The sequence below is a fragment of the Podarcis liolepis genome (genome assembly GCF_965112155.1).
Source record: "Podarcis liolepis genome assembly, chromosome: 3".
NCBI classification, from domain to species: Eukaryota; Metazoa; Chordata; class Lepidosauria; order Squamata; family Lacertidae; genus Podarcis; species Podarcis liolepis.
In genome coordinates this window covers 44,748,804-44,768,559 of record NC_139557.1, presented here as the reverse complement: position 1 = coordinate 44,768,559, position 19,756 = coordinate 44,748,804, and the positions used below count along the sequence as shown (strand labels likewise).

The 19,756-nt window shown below is 39.3% G+C and overlaps 1 protein-coding gene across 2 annotated transcripts in view; it reads left to right on the top strand.

Moving 5' to 3' along the window:
* Positions 1 to 19,756, top strand: part of RNGTT (RNA guanylyltransferase and 5'-phosphatase) — a 117,214-nt gene that overhangs the window by 79,760 nt on the left and 17,698 nt on the right. For both annotated transcript variants that reach the window (XM_083497560.1, XM_083497559.1), the window contains one exon: positions 16,929 to 17,029. In XM_083497560.1, the coding sequence (XP_083353686.1) occupies positions 16,929 to 17,029 (101 nt within the window). The remainder of the gene's footprint in view (positions 1 to 16,928; positions 17,030 to 19,756) is intronic.

Genomic DNA, 19,756 nt, shown 5'->3' with positions numbered 1-19,756 from the left:
GATTGATGGTGGGTTTCTAAAATGTGCATGGAGCCTCTAGAAGTGCAGGAAGAACCCCACTTGAGAAGATTGCCCTGCAACTTGTGGGCATTATGCACAGAATGGAAGCAGGGGGCAGAGCTAGCTTGTTTATTCCCACACCTCCCCATCATGTGTTCCCCAAACATGATTAGAGTATACCTGAAGAGTGGCTTACATGTGTGTGCATGAGCACCTAGTTACAGACCAGAATCGATACAGTGCAGTTCGGTTGCTTTGTCATGTAAAGCACAAGAGACTTGGCTTTTTAAAACCTGCCATCATTTCAGAACTAAAATATTCATAGACATTTCAGAACATGTTTGGGCAGACTGATCAGGTTGTGAATATTCTGCAAATGAAAGGGAGCTAAACTTGTCATAAATTATTTATAGTAAATCATTAGCCGAGCTCTAATCTTCATATTGAGCTAGTTCATCTATATGGATTTCTTGTGCAAGCTGCCTTGAGGTTTTATTATTGTTATTTTTATTATTACCGAAGAAGGAAGGATAATAAACATATTGAACAAATGTTCTCTGTAGTTTCAAAAGCCCTGAAAGGTAAGAGTTTATTAAGTTGTGGATGACAACGTGCAAGTTTCTAGCAAGTCATCATCCTCGTGATATTTATAACTTTGGAACAATCGCTTTGCTAGATCCATGCGTATAAAGAAATCGAAATGATGTCCCGCGGCAACCCCAAGTCTCAAAATGTGAATTCTGTCACATGTAGACATTATGTAAACTAAAAATAATTGAGTGGTTGAATGCTGCAAATAAAGATTAGGTTTTTTTAACCTGGAAGGAAGTTGTTGGTTGCAAAATAATAATAATTTTGCAGAACTCTGGCTTTCCTGGTCATGGTGACAAGGACAAGAATGCCGGAGATCTCCACCCCACCCACTCACCCACCACCTCAAGCCAACCTCTGAATATCTTATTGAATCATATCTCTGATTTTTGAGATTTTAGCAAGCTTTGTTCATATACTTTCAAGCATACCTTTAAAAGCTATGGCAGCTAGAAACTGGCTTTTAAAAAGTGGGGGAGGGTTTGGGGCTTAGAGTCCCAGGAGTGAATTTTGTGCCCAATGCCATATTCCATACCCCTCTGTAGTATTGCACCACAGAGAGAGCCCTGGTATACTTTATGAGTCAAGCTGAAACATGTACCGAAGCTTTGATACTTTAAGGACCAAGGATAAATAACTTTTGTCAACACCTTGTTTTCTTCACGCTTGTCTTTTATAACAGCTCATCAGCTTCCTCTTGTGTATATTCAACTTCAGACTGAAACTGGCGTATTTGAAATTTAATGGATTAAATTTGTACAGTTGTCAGGCACGTTGAATATTGTGAGTAGTTTGAAGAATAAAAAAAACATGTTATGCTCCGGGACAAGGTCACAGTATGTTCGATGTTGTTGTGGCTAGGTGCTGTTCCAGGGATGATGTTACCATGGAGAGAGCTTTCGTTTCCATGACATTTGCTTGCAAATGTTGATAGGCCTTCAACCTGCAAAGGGTTTTGTCCTCTGACATGCATAGTGGGTGGTGGAATATTTCTTCTCAAACCTTTTTGTGTGTTTTGCACTGCAAAATTAATACAGTGGAATATTACAGAATTCTTCTGACACCCAGGCATTGTACTTTTGTTTTTCCTTTAAAATTAAATTGTGCTTTTTGCTTCTTCAGTATTAACTTAAGGAAAAAACAACAGGTAGATAGACATGCAACTGAAATCTTTGCTTTATTGCAAAGTTGTGAGTTAGAGAAAAGAAAGCCTTTAAACTGAGTTGCCAGACAATGTTTTGCGAAGTAAGCAATAAATTGATGTAAAAGACTATAAAATCTTAATTTTCTCTGTCTTTTTTTAAAACGGCACCTTGAGGTGAAGTAGTTAGGTACATTTATATGGGTGCCACTTTATATGGTAACAGTTTTCCTAGAAAGGTAATTATGACAAATGTGATAGGAATCTGCTGGCAGCTCTTGTAATTCTTATATGTAGAAATTATTCTAATTGCTGTCATAAGTGCATCCTCTATATTGTAAATAATGCTTTCATATTGGTTATTGATGCTGGCACGTAAAGATTTTCTTTCCTCCTTCCTATTAACAGTTTTCTTTCCTCTCTAGAAACAAAAAAGTCACAAACTTGCAATTACGTTGCTTCTTTTCAGCATTTCTGTATTGTAGAAGGAATAGAGAAGAAAAGGACAAGATGATAACATTTCAGATTAGGGATCAGCAACATTAAATTACTGGTTGTTGTTTTTTAAAAATGTGAATGCAATAATATTACCCCTTTTTGCTTCACCACTACCTTTAGGATTAATTTAATTTAATTTCAGCCATCCCACAGTGTTCATTATCCTTTATTAGGTTATTTGGTCCAATTATTTGAAATGTTCTGTGGGTCCTACAGTTTGTCCCATAATGACTTTTATGAAGGTCCTAATGGTAAGCTTTTCGCTAAAACACAGTATTGTCCTAGAGAGATCATGAAAACTCTTACATCCAAATTTCGCTTGTGAACATCCAAAATATCAGCATCACAAACCAGACATTGTCCTGACCCTGTACACTTGTAGAACTATTGTGGCGTGACTGGTAAACAACTCTAGTAGCTGCTGCTTTCCAATCCCTTCATTTCTTCCAAACCTGTTGATGTTCATGAAGATCCACAATCAGTTTTTTGACATGAACATGTAGCAATTATTGTAGCTCTTCAGGTAGGTTTCCATAACTTCCCCTTTGCATTATATCAAAATAATTCCGTTTGAATACCTATTAGGGTTTTGTCTGGGCAGACATTTTAATAACCCAGAAAAAAATAGATTAATTGGTGGAAATATAACCATTATGTTTTTATATATGCTGGAAGCTGCCCAGAGTGGCTGGGGTACAAATAATAAATTATTGTTACTATTAACCTAGATTCAGGTGTAGCAAAAGAAAAGTAAGACTTTTTAACTAATCCAATTTCTTTTGTGTATGAAAACAGATAACAAAGGGGGGGGGTTCCTATCTTATATAGGCATGTAGATCATTTTCAAATAGCTGTTTTGCTCACAGTTTGCTCACAGTGATTGTTAGCAGGGTTTCTGTCAAGTGGTCATTTGAGCATTAACAAAAATGTAAACTTTTACTGTCATGAGTCACGCTGGAGATGCCTTTTTTCTTGGTTTGGAATTACTTCTCATCCCCTTATGTTTAAAAGCTTCCAGCTGCATTTTAAGTTTTATGTAAGTGTACATTATTAGAACGTCAGTACAGAGGTTGTCCTGGGAAAAGGTAATTACATTTTACAGATCTTGTTAGCATAATTATCCCATATTGCACACTCACTGGAGTCTGACAGGGTTGCTCAGAGCAAGGGGAAGGCAAAAGGAAATTAAACTTGAAAATCATTTGGTATACATCAAAGAGGGAGGGCAGAATAATTTGGAATACAGACAATAGCCAACATTTTAATTCACAGAATAGGCCCATTTTGACCCAGCCATCCACCTTACACAGCAGTTTTAATTCAACTTCACATACAGCAATTGATCTTTTTATAGCATGGCAGGTGCTGATTATTCTGCTACTTGGTAAAAGTTACATTTAAAGCAGCCCTCAGAGGAACACACATTAAAAGGAAAGAAACAGAAGAAAAGCATCCATAGAATGTCTTAGAGAGGTTCTCAAACTGTGGTCTGTGAACTCCATTCAGGTAGTTCATGAAAAGGTTATAGAACACTTTCATCACAGAAGCAGGCATGTCTGGTGCTCTAGAAAGGCAAGACTGTGGTTGTGAAATATAGTATGATCTCATCTTACATTTAACTTGCACAATTTCAACCATACAAGGTTGAAAACAGTCTGGTTAAAATTGCACAAGTTAAATCCAAACAATGAGGAGAGCTCAAAAGCCCTTTTTGCATCAGGTGCGATCAGGATTCACTTTGCTTGCAGGGCAAGGCCTGCTCAGTATGCCAGCTCTGGGCATACAAATCAGCCTTAGGATTCTAGAGCTGATGTGCCAAGAGAGCCTTGCCTAGCAAGCAAAGCAGGAGCTTAAAATCTCTTTTTTGTGTCAGGTCCACTTGGGTTACCCAAGGCAAGAAAGAGCTTTTAACCCAGGCATAGGCAAACTTGGCCCTCCAGATGTTTGGGGACTACAGCTCCCATGATCCCTAGCTAACAGGACCAGTGGTCAGGGATGATGGGAACTGTAGTCCCCAAACATCTGGAGGGCCGAGTTTGCCTATGCCTGTTTTAACCTCTCTGTCTTGCTTGCTTGGAGTACTAGGACTTCTCTCTCCCTTTTACTCTCTAGCCACAGGGTGGCTCCAAGAATTAGTTTATACAGTCATACCTCGGGTTGAAGTGGCTTCGGGTTAAGCATTTTCAGGTTGCGCATTACTTCCGGGTTTCGCCGCTCACGCATGCACAGACACTCAAAATGACGTCAGTTGCTTGCGCGGAAGCGGTGAATCGCGACCCGCGCACGCTGGTTGCATTGGCTTCAGGATGCGGACAGGGCTCTGGAACGGATCCCGTTTGCATCCAGAGGTACCACTGTACATGATTTTCGTATCTGAAACCCACGCATAGGAAATGATTCTACTGTATTAGTAAGGCATGTGCTTTGAATCATAAAACAAAAATCATTAAGTGATCTACGAAGACCCCCAGCCATTCTCAAATGATCCGTGATGTGTGGGAAGAGGGAAGCTTGAGAACTGCTTTGTTAGATTTTTGTTGTCATAGAGGTAGACCTTGAGATGGAATCATGAAACAGCTGGTTTGAGCTTCAGTTCTCTTTGTCAGATGCTGCTGGACAATTTAATCTGGTATGCTGAATATAAAGCTATATTTGAGGCCTTTGCTCAGTCAGCTCTCCTGCCCTCAGCTGCTCCATATCTTATTTCTTAAACAATTCTACCAATTCTCTTTTTTTGGTCCTTTACCCCAAAGCTTCCTCCTGTGTATTATGTCCCCCATTCCTTTTTTTTTTTAAAAAAAACAAGCCTTTACTGCAAAGCCATTGAAATGAAACTTAATTACATTGAACTGCATTTCCTCTCATCCTTCCCTTATTACCCTTCCCCTCACACCTTTTTCTGTCTTCACTTCACTTTAAAATTTAGACTGCAAACCCTTAAATAGCAGTGATATTTTTGTTGTTGCTTGTATTACCCTAAAATTGTGTGAATGGCACTAAACGAAGATGAGCTTTTTTTGATCTGAGGCTCCAATCACTGAACTATAGTAGATAGTAGATAGATCCCCCCGGTTTATAGAGAAATATTGCTGCCGTATCTTCCTGAATGTAATGATTTATCAGTGTAAGTGAGATGTTACATGTGTTCCCCTCTATATTAACTCTTTGCCTGTTGAAGACCAATTTATTCCTGTGGAATTAACCAAGGTTAAATTTATCCTTTGCAATTTTAATCTAGAACTCAGCATATGAATTTAATGTAATTAAAACTCATCATTGCATAATTATACACCAGAATATGCTTTTTGAAAGGATGATTTTGTTTCCCCTGTGAGATTATTTGAATTTAAGTTGTACAGTGCTTTAACAATATGAAGCTATCAGGGGACAAGGTCCTCTGGTGATTAAAACAGCTTGTCCTTTTCTGCAAATCTAACCTTAATTTGGGCTCTTTGTAAGAGAGCAGCACACAGAGCTTAATTATCATTGTTTACGTAGGTCTTGTTTTTATTAATATATTTATAATATATAAATTAGGTAGTCCTGTAAAGAGTCTGATGCTTTTGTACTCAAATTAGGAATGGACTGCAGTGACTAAAAGACGATCTTATTACTTGAGTAAAAGTAATTAAAGGTGGGGAGCCTTTTATTCTTTACCTGAAGGTGATGTCTTGCCATTTTTGTCTGTGGCATCACTCTGCCAGTACTATACAGTGTTAGACTACTGACTAACTTTAGTTACTGACTAACTAACTAACTAACTAACTAAAGAAGATTGGCACAAGGATGACATACATTGAGGAGGAAAGCCAGACGATTCACATGAGTATTTTGGAGGACCTGCAACCAATCCATCACTTAATTCTCCTTTCCATAAATTGTTGTTCAAAGTGGAGGTGCAGAAGGAATGGTAGATATAATAACACCTCCTGTGATTTGGGTGAGAATAGTGCAACCAAAAGGACAAAGTATACAGATTTAATAGCTTGCCCTTTTCTGAACCAGGGACACATGCTGGAAATACAGTGGTTTCTAATTGGTGGGCTGTGGCTCTGATCTCTGCATCAAAGCAATTGTCAGTTGAGTCGTTGTTTTGTATTTTGTATGCTTTCAGATCACTTGAGATGGTCCTAGAGCGGTTTTGTGTTTAATGGGGCTGGAATGACTAATTTGTATTTCACGACTGTACTCAGATGCTGCTGTTGAAACACATACATGGTTAGAGTTTTAATACAGTAAAGAAGTAAAATATCAGTCAAATGATACTGGCTTGAAAAAGTCACTTTTAAGGCAAAGTGGGAAACCAATGCACAGAGCCATTTTCTTAAGGCTTTCTTAATGCTGAAGGTGGTGAACCTGAAAATACTTATTACTCATTTTTACAATGAGATAAAGTGGCAGCATTTATAGCTGTAGCTATACAACCGAGCACACAGTCAGCCGTGCAGGATAGTCTACAGCTACTGCCAGAGCCCTGCATATGTGTGCAGGCTCATATTTCAGAAAGGTAAAGAATATGTCGATGACTGAATTCACACTCGGTGGTGGCAGCAGATCGTGGTTTTAGCTACTAGGGGTCTTTAACCAACTAGGGGTACTTTAACCAACTCTATAACCAAAACATAACTTCTTAACTCTATCTCCCCACCTCATCTATTGCAATTAATGACCAAATTGGGAAGCATTGCACAGGAATGTAGGATCTTAACTTTATTCATAACTCAGGGAAAGAGTGCTTGGCAAACTGGCAAATCAAAATAGAATGGAGTTTAATTACTCAGTTTTTAATGATACTAACACATTTACCCTACCTGCTGGTTATTTCATTTATCTCAAAGCAGCAGGACTATCATACTAGCCATTGGAATTAAGGTGGCACTCATCTTGTTTTCTAGCCTTTCTCTTACTGAACAGTTTCTTCCTGTTCCTACTGCCATTTGTCTTAATGATCATATTGGATAGAGGACCACTGGCTAAACCATGAAGCTTAAGAAAATGAACACTGATAATTTTTGTAGCTGCTTTAAGTCTGAAGGTTTTCAGCTGTGAACTCTCCTTTTTATATACTTATATAATTTTATTTGTTTAATTGAAATAAACAAAAGAAACATTCTTCATCATCCATTAATACAAAAATATCAAACAAATCAACCAAAAGAAAGAATTTTTTTTATCTAACATAATAGAATAAAGAATATCTTCTTACTTTACATACAACTTCCCATCCACCCCATATTTCACATATTCCTTATTAACTTATTGCCAAAACTTGTCAGATTGTTATCAAAGCCAGAAGTATAAATAAATATTTAATTATCTGTGGTCTCGATTCTTACTACCAACTAGTACAGATGTTATTCGAATGCTACAACAGAGTTTAGACTGCAACAATTAAACCAAAAAACCCTCTCCTATCATATCAAATAAATAATGGGATTAATTATAATATTTAAATGAAGGTAGCTATGGAGAAAAATTTGTCATGTTTTTGTCATGCTCAGTGGAATATCAAGAAAAGCTATTAGTAGGCTTTTGAAATGAGATGTTTAATGAGGCCTGAGCTCTGAGTTTAAATTATGGCACGTAAGAAGCAGACATTTAACCGCTGTAATTACAAATATAATGTACAATAAAAATGTGTTGATCACATGCTTTTTGCCTGAAGACTAAGGAACAATTGAAATATCTCAAAGTATTGACAAGTCTAGTATATACGTGAATAGTGCACTCAGTTCTCTGTGTGTCTCTACTTCTTACGTAGCCGGTCAGCGCCATCAACACAGAGGAGGCTGATATCAGCAGGTTGGGGAGGGGACCTCTAGGTTTTGCAGAAGTACAGAAGATATTTAGACACATAACCTTGAAGGTAGTGGTGGGGAGCCCAAAAAAGCTTATGGAGGACTAGGTGGGCTCAAGGGGCATGGAATGCTGACTGACCATTGCAGGCACTGTAATGGAGTGGTTGGAAGTCTGAACAGAAGCACTGTAGACGACAATATTACGTTGCAAGTCCAAGCTGTAATAGCTACTGTAATTTTCTAAATATTATTTGCTTGCCATTGTTGTTTGGAGTCCCTGCAAACCCAATAAAACCTTTTACATAAAGGTGCATAATCCTCTCTAACTGATAAAATTCAGTCATGCTTTGTGCAATTACTGGAACAATAGACATTATTTTAAAATCAGACGTGTTCATTTTTCTCTGTCTGACATTCTAAACGGTACAGACTCGATCTACCGTGAGGATTACAATGCGTAAGTCTCTAGACCAGGCATGGCCAAACTTGGCTCTCTTTTTGAACTACAGTTCCCATCATCCCTGACCACTGGTCCTGTTAGCTAGGGGTGATGGAAGTTGTAGTCCAAAAACAGCTGGAGGGCCGAGTTTGGCCACGCCTGCTCTAGACCCACTAGCTTCCCTATATGCCACAAGCAGAAGCATTTTTTCACAGAGAGATACATTCAAATGTGTCACTTCACATTTCTGTGACACATAGTAAACTTCCTAAAAGATCCCAGTAAATAATGCGTACCTCCTTCCTTCATATGAGGAAGAGAGATGCAAAATGCACATTCATATATTTGTGATCCCTTTAATTAAGAACTACAAAACTAAATTGAAATTTTTTAGACCTTGTATCTCTGAAATGTATATATATAAAATTGTGTGCACCCTAATCTTTGAGCAGTGTAAGAGATTTCAGGGGGTGCCACTACATATGTAATTTTTCATTTTCTTACACTGAAGATCACTTCAGATCCTTCTATCTTCATGCTATATGATTTTATTTATACACATATAAAGGCTTAGCATAGGATGGAAGGTCTTTGGCTTTAACATTCTAACAGATCTTGCTCCCCATTAATTTTATAGGACCCCACTTCCAAGCCATAGCTTTGGATTCAGCTCAGAAAGCATGTCAAGCCTCTACTGTCTCTTCCCTGCCCAGTTCAGAATTTCTTGCTGCTTTATACAGCTTCAACACTCTGAATGGTATAACCTCCAGCTAGGGAAAGGCCTCCCTCCCTCAACCCACTTTCTTGAAAGAGCTCCAGCTCTTTATTTTCTATGGTCACACAAGTCCAGTTCCTTAGCTATGCAAAAAGATACTTAACAGACATGACTAGAGCCATTAACTTAACAACAGTCTAAAAAATGTTTAGGGGTACTCTCATTTTCCTACTCATATTGAAATACTGCCCCTCAGTGAGGCCAAACTTAGATTCACAAAATGTTTAGGAGTATGCGTACCCCTGCGTCCCCCCAGAAAAAAAGCACTGCTTAACAAAGAGACTGTTTCAACAGCTTTAGCATTATCTTTTTCTACAGAATCCCATCTCACATATATAATCACAGGCTTGTGGAGAGATCCCAAAGATGGCCTCCAGATTAACCCTCCTAACCTGTAATGTGCTGGTGTGTCTGTGCGGCCAGAGAAGTGTGTATGCACACGGAAGCTTATTCCAGAACAAACTTAGTTGCTCTATAAGGTGCTACTAGACATTTATTATTATTATTATTATTTTATTTTATTTCGACTGCGTCAGACCAACACGGCTACCTACCAGAAGCCAGAGGGAAAGGTACGGGAGGGCAATAGAAGTTATTGACTTGACCGTTTCATTTTAAGATAAGTACCTGGATGTTGTTCTTTCAGTTATATTCTAAATGAATGTTTTAAAAAGATAAAGGTAAAGGACCCCTGACAGTTAAGTCCAGTCACAGAGGACTCTGGGGTTGCAGTACTCATCTCGCTTTACAGGCCGAGGGAGCCGGTGTTTGTCTGCAGACGGTTTTTCCGGGTCATGTGGCCAGCCTGACTAAGCCACTTCTGGCGAACCAGAGCAGCGCACAGAAATGCCATTTACCTTCCTGCCGGAGTGGTACCTACCTATTAATCTACTTGCACTTTTTGGCATGCTTTTGAACTGATAGTTTGGCAGGAGCTGGGACCGAGCAACGGGAGCTCACCCCATCACGGGGATTCGAACCACCGACCTCCAAGGTCATCAGAGCTGAAAGATAATTTACAGTGCAATCCTGTGTGTGTCTATTTGGAAGCAAGTCTTACTGGGTTCAATAGGACTTATTACTACATAAGTGTGTGGAAGATGGCAATCCCTTGCAAAGTAACATTATCCTGCACCACCATTTAACTATGTTTCTTGCAATCAAAACAATCAAGGAAGGGAAATAAACCATAGTCTCCTATGCTAAATTTACAGGTTGTGATGATCCAAGTGCATAAGTGTGGGGACTTACTTCACCCTGTGTTTAGAAGCATGGAGTTAGGGAATGGATGGAATGCATAACAGTAGGCAGCACTATTGTTAAATTGTGAGAATTTCTTTCATTTGTGGTATCTGCAGCTGAATGCCTAAGTACATTTAATGTAGATGGAGATAATTCTGGGGATCTTCACCCTCCAGAGGCTGTTTGCCAAAGGGACTTGACCAAGTGAAACTAATGAATGGAAGGTTTGGCTTTTGTCTTTCTGGAAGGTTGGGCAAATTAGGTAATCATGGTAATGGCTCAGCCTTTGAGAGGAAGTAATTTATCTTGTGTGTGATTTCCCTCTCTCCTCTCATGGACTGTTAAGGGTAAGGACAATGGCAATCCAAGGCAGATTGCTACTGATTAAGACTAGCTGTCATAAGTGTAGGTGTATGGGCAAATTTTTGTTTAGATAATAAAGCATAGGAAATGCTTGTCCAAAACATTTTTCAGCCTAAATGATTTGATTAATCTCCTGGATTACCAAATCCCAGGAGTGCTATTCTAGTTGTGGAATTCTTCTTCCAATCTAAAAAAATATTTCCAGAGGTATAAAGCTTTAATATGCTTTATCTTAGATGGAGATATATGGAAACGCATTGCAGAAGTCAGCAGGGTTCTAACATCATTGGAGGTAAGTGGTTACCACCAAATCAATGCCTCTTTGGGCCTTTATTTGGAAGAAGAAGAAAGTGTGGGGCCCATATTTGGCTGGTTTCTTTTGCCCAGACTTCTAGAACCAAATCTAAAGCTAGTTTTAAGGCTGGCCTTGATTGCTGGTGCAATGGAGAGTTCTCAGTTGAAGAAAACATCATTTAACATGTTGTTTTTCCATCATAATAACTCTGTTTATGTAATAAAACATTGGCTATTTTAGGATAAATTCCAGGGAAGCTTGTGATGAGGAAAAGTAAACACGCAATTTTCTTTAGAAGCCTTGGGTCAAGGGAATGATCCACAAAGGATCTAAAATTTTGGGGCAAAAAGCTTATATTAAGGTAAAACTAAAGCAGAAGAGGATCTCTAGGGAAGGATCCCCAGCAATCTCATAGGCACTGGGCCTTTTGGCAGCAGACATTGTTTGTGCTCTCTTGATAAAGCCTGTAGTCATTCAATGTGGTGTCAATGTGGTGATCTCCGGGTGTGGTTGGGTGACAACGCCCATCACCCCCTGTCCAAATGGTTATCGGTCAGGGATTATGGGCACAGTAGTCCCAAGAACCTCTGGAGGACACTATGCTGGCTGACCCTGCCATAGCATATTGTAGGGCTTACAACACAATTTTACCTTCACCAGGGATACTTTTATATCAGTAACATTCACATTGATGTGTAGTGTGTGAGATTTTTTTTTTTAAGCAGGACATTGATATCATAGACATGGATAAGCCAAAAAAGAACCTGCAGGTAGCTATGAGACTGACATGAAGTTATGTCTGGCAGTGCAGTTGCTAGCATGGGAAAAGTATATAGGAGGATTGGGGAACTGAAATGGTGTGGATGGCTTTTTAACAGTAAATTTTAGGTATGGAGGGAAAGTGTGATTCCGTCCCCTAGGAAATAGCAGTCTCAGGGTCCCAGACTGGGATAAGTAGAGGGGCTTTAACCCTTACCTTATTGTGGTCCCAATCTAAAAACCCCTACCCACCTACTAATTACCTTAGGGGAAAGTGCCCATTCCTCCATTCTGACAATTTGCATGAATGGCCATTTAAAAATAATTTAAAACAACGTGAATGGTCTAGTTTGGCCCTAAGATAGGCAGGTACAGATTGAGCTGCAAACACTCATCCCTTCATAGCAGAGGTGAAGTCTTGTCTTCGTTAGCCATGATTATTTCTGTTCGGATGTGCTTACTCTGACTTAAAATGTGAACATTTTAAAGATTGGCATTGTCTGGACAACAGTTTTCAGCTACTGCTATGTCTACAATAATACAGTTTTTAGAATTTAAAACATAACATTTAATTATTAGCAATTATGAAGGGGGAATGGAGAGACTGCAGTTCTTGGCAGAAATTGTGTCATTGAAGTGTCTTTTATCTAAAAAGGTCAGAATGAATCTTCATATTCTATAATGTATTTTATCACTCAGGTATCAGCTTTGGGTGGTTTTGTTTGTTTTAAAAGCAAATGGGCCTGTTAAATTAGTGGTTTCAAACTTTGCTTTGAGGAATCCTGGGGGTTCTTGGAAACTTATTAAGAGCTCCTCAGCAGAAAGCTCAAGAAAGTGGAAGACAGCTTATCCATCACTTGTAATGCAGAACCACAAAGAAGCAATAAGTGAATTTTCATTCAGGAATGGTGATAGCATATCCTGGCAGCCTTACCCAGAGTTCTGTATAAGCTCCTGTAAAATGCCTCAGAATTCTTCCACTGAGGTAGCATACCTCCAGTATAAGAACTTTCACTCTCTCCCAGTCAAGTTGAACACTTCTTCTTTTTTATCTGAAATCCTGCATGGACTATATAAGTTGAATAACTGTGTTTAATTTTTAAGGTTAGAAATTTCAGGCATACAAGTTAACTAATGTAATGTTACAGTAATAATGTTCAAGCAACAGTTTTAATTACTTGATGTCATGTTGCATGTAAAATCTCCTAACAGCTGTTTAAATAGGACTCAGAGGAATATGGTAGTTCAGGTGGCAAAAATGCAGACTTAACTACTGCATGTAAATGAGTTTGGGTAGGCTTTTGCCAGAAAATTGGGTAGTGCCTGTTAGGATACATTCTTAATAATGACTTTGAATATTGTGACTGGCAATATTTGTTGTTGCTGCTGTTTAGTCGTGTCCAACTCTTCGTGACTCCATGGTGCCTCCCACAGTTTGGTCAAACTTAAGTTGGTAGCTTCGAGAATACTGTCCAACCATCTTGTCCTCTGTCGTCCCCTTCTTGTGCCCTTAATCTTCCCCAACATCAGGGTCTTTTCCATGGAGTCTTCTCTTTTCATGAGGTGGCCAAAGTATTGGAACCTCAGCTTCAGGATCTGTCCTTCCAGTGAGCACTCAGGGCTGATTTCCTTAAGAATGGATACGTTTGATCTTCTTGCAGTCCATGGGACTCTCAAGAGTCTCCTCCAGCACCATAATTCAAAAGCATCAATTCTTCAGTGATCAGCCTTCTTTATGGTCCAGCTCTCACTTCCATACATCACTACTGGGAAAACCATAGCTTTAAATATACGGACCTTTGTTGGTGGCAGTATTTAGTAGATGGAAATAAAGGACTATGCTCAAACAAGTTAAATTCAGGAAGAAGAAAGACTGTTGGAGTCCGGTGAAGAACATTACAATGTGTTGGCTGTTAGTTTGCTGGGGGAACAAATGACTGCGTCAGATACATATTTTGGAAAGTTGGTTGTCTCTCCGTCTCTTCTCTATGCATTTGGACACCTAGTAAGATATCACAGCCAAATTTACATGGTGGTTCTGAGATCAAGGAGCAGGTTTTGTCTATGTTTGGTTATGTTTGGCACCATTTTGAATCAAGATGATGGACTGAACCTTTCACAGCAACACTGACTTTAACCTCTGATTTCAAAACTGCACTATATTTTTTGTTTCCTAGAATTCCCAAACAACACCAGTCACTTTTTGTTAGTTGGCTAGAGAGACCAGTAGGAAAGAAATGACACTCTCTCTGCTTTTCCATAAAGTCATACATTGGATCGTACTAGGTTGTAGCTAGTGGTGACCCTCCACTAACATAAGGTACTATGATTCAAGAGAGACTTATGTCAGTTAGATGGGGAGGGAAGTGACTGTTGTAGATCCAGCAGACCCCTGCACCACCTTCTGTGCTGTTCCAAAGGACCCCCCAACTCTGGTGCAGACTGGAATTGCGTGGAATTGCCAAAGTAGCCTCATTGTCTGTCCTGCTGATTGAAGCTTCCACAGCATTGAAGAGCCTTCCATCCTTGGAAGGACATAATTGGATATAACGCATGTTAGTAAACTGCATAATTGTCGAACATCTTGGCTGGAGGTGGGGCATGTTGCAGCAGGCTAAAGCACTGATGTACTGAGGGCTATAAAGAATTAGGAGCGTGAGCATGTTCCATGCATAGCATACTATATTAACCTGTTAATTGATTGTTTTTTTAATGGAAAAGTGGCAGGGAGGTTCATAGGCTTTTTCCCAATGCAAGAAAAACCTGTGGCTATTTCAGCCCCTCACCAAGAACATGCCCATAATGACAGCTGCAGTCAAATCTCTATAAACGTGCTCTGCCAAATACTGCTTCAAGATTCTACCTACAGATTTCCATATTTTGTACGGAGAGGAAGTATAAGTAGCAGCTTGCATAACATTTACTTTGAGAGCCATGCAGACCTTGAGATTGCAGCCAATGGGATTTGCTTATAAAAACTCTGGTTCACTTCCTTAGTTTCTTCTGTTGCGTGGGAGAAATGAGTCTGAATATGATGAGAGAGGAAGATAAGTTTCTTTATCTGTTTCCCACTTCTATAATCATGCAATCATGATATATCATGATTTCCCCTCTCCCAATTCCAGCCATCTTTTTTCTAAATAAATTTTTCGTTGTAAGGTAGACATTCGTTTGAGTTCCTTGTTTTTCATACCTTTTCCAGATACTCTTTTTTAGATGGGACATAAAGCTTGATACATAAAAAGTTAAGAAATTGAGTAACTGAAACCACTTCATTAACCTTCTTCACATAACTAGCTCACAGTTAAACTAGGAAGCTCACTTCTATAAGATGACATAATGACCACCAAGTTGGATGGCTTTAAAATGGTTTTAGACAAATTTATAATTGTTATTATTATTTATTGAATATATATACCACCCTATGCCCACTGGTCTCAGGGCAGTTCACAGAACAAAATCAAAATATAAAACCACAAAATACATAATCAAAATATAAACAACCTAATAACCCCCCTAAAAAACCCACATTTTAAAAGGGCATAGGGTGTCAATCAAATCAGCCAAAGACCTAGTTACAAAGGAACCTTTTTGCCTGGCACCTAAAGGTATATAATGAAGGCGCCAGGTGAACTTCCCTGGGGAGAGCATTCCACATACAGGGAGCCACTGCAGAGAAGGCCCATTCTCGTGTTGCTACCCTCTAGACCTCTAGGAGAAGGCAGACAAAGAAGGGCCTCAGATGATGGTCTGAAGATCCAGGGAGGTTCATATGGAAAGAGGTGGTCCTTGAGGTATTGCAGTCCTGAGCTATTTAAGCACTTTGAATTGGGTTTGAATTTATGGAGAATGGCTATCAGTGGCTGCTAGTCATGGTAGCTGTGGACAATTCCAGGACTGGAGGCAATATGTCACTGAATACCAGTTGCTGGGGAGCACAAATGAGGAAGAGTATTGTTGTGCATATTTCCTGCTTTCAGGATTCCCATATGCATATAGATTGCCACTAGGAGAACAGGAGTCTGGGCTAGGTAGACCTTTTGTCTTCTTTAGCAGGGCTCTTTTTGTGTTCACATGTGGCTCCTCCAAGAGTATTCTGTTCCATTAACCTACATTTTGGTGTGTTTGGTTATAGGTGTATTCATGTTCCCATGCAGGAAGGTGGTGGTTGTTGTCAAAACTGCTGTGGGTGTTACTGAGGAAGCTGTTGCTAGAGCCAGAGCTGTTGAAACACTGACTTGTGGCTTCCTACAGTAATTCACATTGTGTCCTATGAAATCGTAATTGAGTTTTAACTTTATGCATACACTGCTTAGTATTCCAGTCACTGCTTAGTATTCCAGTCACTTTCATGACTCCTCCCTGAAACGGCAAAAATGCTTGCAAAATTATTCTCCCCACCCAATTTCAGCTTGCCTTATGACATGAATGTTTTTTTTCTAGACTTGGTTGAATTTCAAACTTCCATCCCTATTTTGACACACTTCTGCAAGAGTTTGAAATAATCACAATGTTATGAAAGCTGATTCTTATCTTTAGAAGATATAATTTGTGTGTTTTATTATCCTGTTACCTTTCTGAATTGCATATTGTGTTACATTTATAACAAACCAGCTTTGGGATAAAGGTACAAACATCCATCGTTAGCCATACCAGGTTTGCTTAGTAACTTAATGGGTTTGGCAAGGCGAGGGCAACTCAGCCATTTCATTAATTCATTTAGTACATCTGATCATTTGGACCACATGACAACTGTGTGCACTGATCCCCAAATATCCTCCTTGGCAGATTAAAAAGAATCATAGGGGCAACATATAATTTACAGAAGAGGCTTGTAAAATCCCATATAGCATGGTGCCATCTTCTAGTAGGTCTGATTACTTCCTGCTTCATGTTAAAGCACCAGTCATGAATTTTGGGATGTTACAGTACAGACATGGCCATTCTGAAATATCTGACAAGCTATCAAATGCTGGCTTAAAAACAAAACAACGTTCCTTTAATTTTTATTCTTTTTTTTTTTAAAGAAATACAAGCCGGGACGATGTGATGACATTTTGAAATGGAAGCCACCCAGTCTGAATTCGGTGGATTTTCGTCTAAAAATAACAAGAGTTGGTGGAGAAGGGTATGTAAGCTCTTCCCATTCATCTTATTTTTAGCCTCATTTTTATATATAAGTGGACTGTGTACTATTAGGTGTGTTGCAGGCAAGTGGGCTGCGAATGAGGAAGCTGGGTGAGACCAGAGTTATTTCAAGATTCCTCTTTAGCAATTCTTCAGACTCTTTGTAGGTTCCAAATAATTTCTAGCCTTGAGGAAGCATATGCTTAATTCCAAGCAGCAATGCAATTTTATGTGTTGCTGTAGCAGTCCCCCACCCCATCCGCAAGTTTTCTCTTACAAAGCTTTCCCTTGTGCCAGGTTAACAGACCCAAATTTAGAAAGCGACTTTTGAGTAGCTGCATCATCAATGCCAGCAAATACAGCAAGGCTCACAAAGGGAAAGCTACCATAGCTCTTACACTGGAAAAAACCAAGCCTATCTGGAGGATAAAGGTAAAGGGACCCCTGACCATTAGGTCCAGTCATGACCGACTCTGGGGTTGCGGTGCTCACCTCGCTTTATTGGCCGAGGGAGCCGGCGTACAGCTTCCGGGTCATGTGGCCAGCATGACTAAGCCGCTTCTGGCGAACCAGAGCAGAGCACGGAAATGCCATTTAGCTTCCCACCGGAGCGGTACCTATTTATCTACTTGCACTTTGACCTGCTTTCGAACTGTTAGGTTGGCAGGCGCTGGGACCGAGCAACGGGAGCTCACCCCGTCAGGGGGATTTGAACCGCCGACCTTCTGATCGGCAAGTCCTAGGCTCTGTGGTTTAACCCACGACAGCTTAAAGAAGAGGTAGAGGCACACACAGCAAACACAGAAGCTTACAGAGAAAAGGGGAAAGTCACAAACTTTGCCCTGCCCGCTTTTGTCATGCCACAAGGTCAGCCACAAGGGAGTGTGACCCCCAGGTTGAAAAAGGTTCCTCACTACTTCTTCAGGATGAGGGTAGAGAGGCAATCATGGAATAGTGATTTATTTATTTAGTTCTGATATTGCATTAGGCTCTGTGGATTTCTTTTCAAGCCCTGCCAGTGGCTTTAAGTTGGACTTCCCAAGGCACAAGGAAGGATTGGGAAAGGGTGGATAGATGCACTCGGCTTCAATGGATGGGCACAAAGAAGCATTCTGTAATAATTATGGGAAGGTGCTTTGAAAGTGTGAGTAGAGGGGCTCATCATTTTAACATTTGATATGCTAGAGCTGCAAAGAATCTGCTCATTCTGTTCTAGAGCTATGCAAAAAATGCTCTTATTTAATAAACTTTTGGGAGAGGTCGTGTATAGGGATCACAGATTCTTAAGTTTGCTAAAATTGCAATATCCCGAGTAGCTTTTTTTGCTTGTCTTAAAATTAGAAAAGTTGTATTCTGGTCTGCCAAAATCAGGTGTGTACATTGACGTGATGAAAAGGCAGAGTTATGTGGTAGATATTTCATTCAAATTAGGGAAAGGAAGAAAGAAACTGTCAGTTTCTTTAAAATAATGGCAGTGGTAGGAATAAGCCAGCCTAATAACTGCAAGTTTGTCATAGAAGGATACAGATGATCTTGCATAGTGGTTCTTATGAGTGTTAAAAATCATATGCTTGTCTTTGTTAGAGCTAAACTACATATGTGTATGTAATATAGGAACTGGAATAACTTCACTTTTTAATGTGAATGTTTAACGTTGTAACCAGCTAGTTTTAATTATTTGAAACAATTTTCTTTTACAAAACTTATCAAACAGTAATTGTTGATAAATAATCATTTATTGCTGCAGAATTTCTGCTTCTGTTCAAGCACTGCAAACCTTTATATTTTGCAAAATATTACAGAATTATCAGGAACCAGTTTTCCCACGATAAAGGCATAATAATATGGTTCTGTGCCTACACATAGTAGTGTTTGGAACTCAACCCCGGGATCTGGCATCTAAGGCTCCAATTGTGGACTTCTCACTCAAAGAAGAAAAACAACTTCTTCCTTGCAAGTGATGATCTTTGAGTGGTCATTCCGTGCAGTCTTACATCCTGTAGGAACTGAGCAGAAAGGTTCATGTTGTCTGTCTCTTGAGGCATGTATAAAAGGAGAACTCTCTCCCCTCAAGAGAAGGGCAGAAGTACTACCTCATAGATGACTACTGAACTTGCATCAGTAAACAACCTGTTAGCATTTTTGTTCACTACTGCAATGTATAATCAAGCAGAAGAGACAGTGAAGAATGCAACCAAATCAGTCTTGAGTATGTGGAATTTCCAGACATACTGGAAAAATGTTGGATAGTTTTGGGAGAATGATTCTCCCCCCACCCCCTAGTATGGAAGGTATGCTTCACCTTCTTTGATGGAGGTGCCAACAATTTAAGTATCTTTAACATTTTTTTAAAGTGCCTTTCCTTTATTCTCACTCAGATGGGGAAAAGGTTTATTTTATACTTAGCAATTAGGATTTTAACATCTGATGCCAATTGGGCTTATAAAAACACATTTTTCTTTCTTATCTTATAGTTTTAAACAAGTTCCTACAAAGTATCAGATTTACTTATAGCCTGTACATTTCTGAAAGTGCATGTTTTTATTGACTAGCCACTCAATAACGCTTTTTTTTTCTTTTTCATTGTCCTTTTAAAGAAAACAACTTTTTGTTAATGTAGAGGTGTGGGCTGTGCCGTGGATTTAAATGGGTTTCCATCTGTATTGCTCATGCTATAATTTAACCATTCAGTGATAGATAGATTATAGATCAAATAGAATAAAAATGT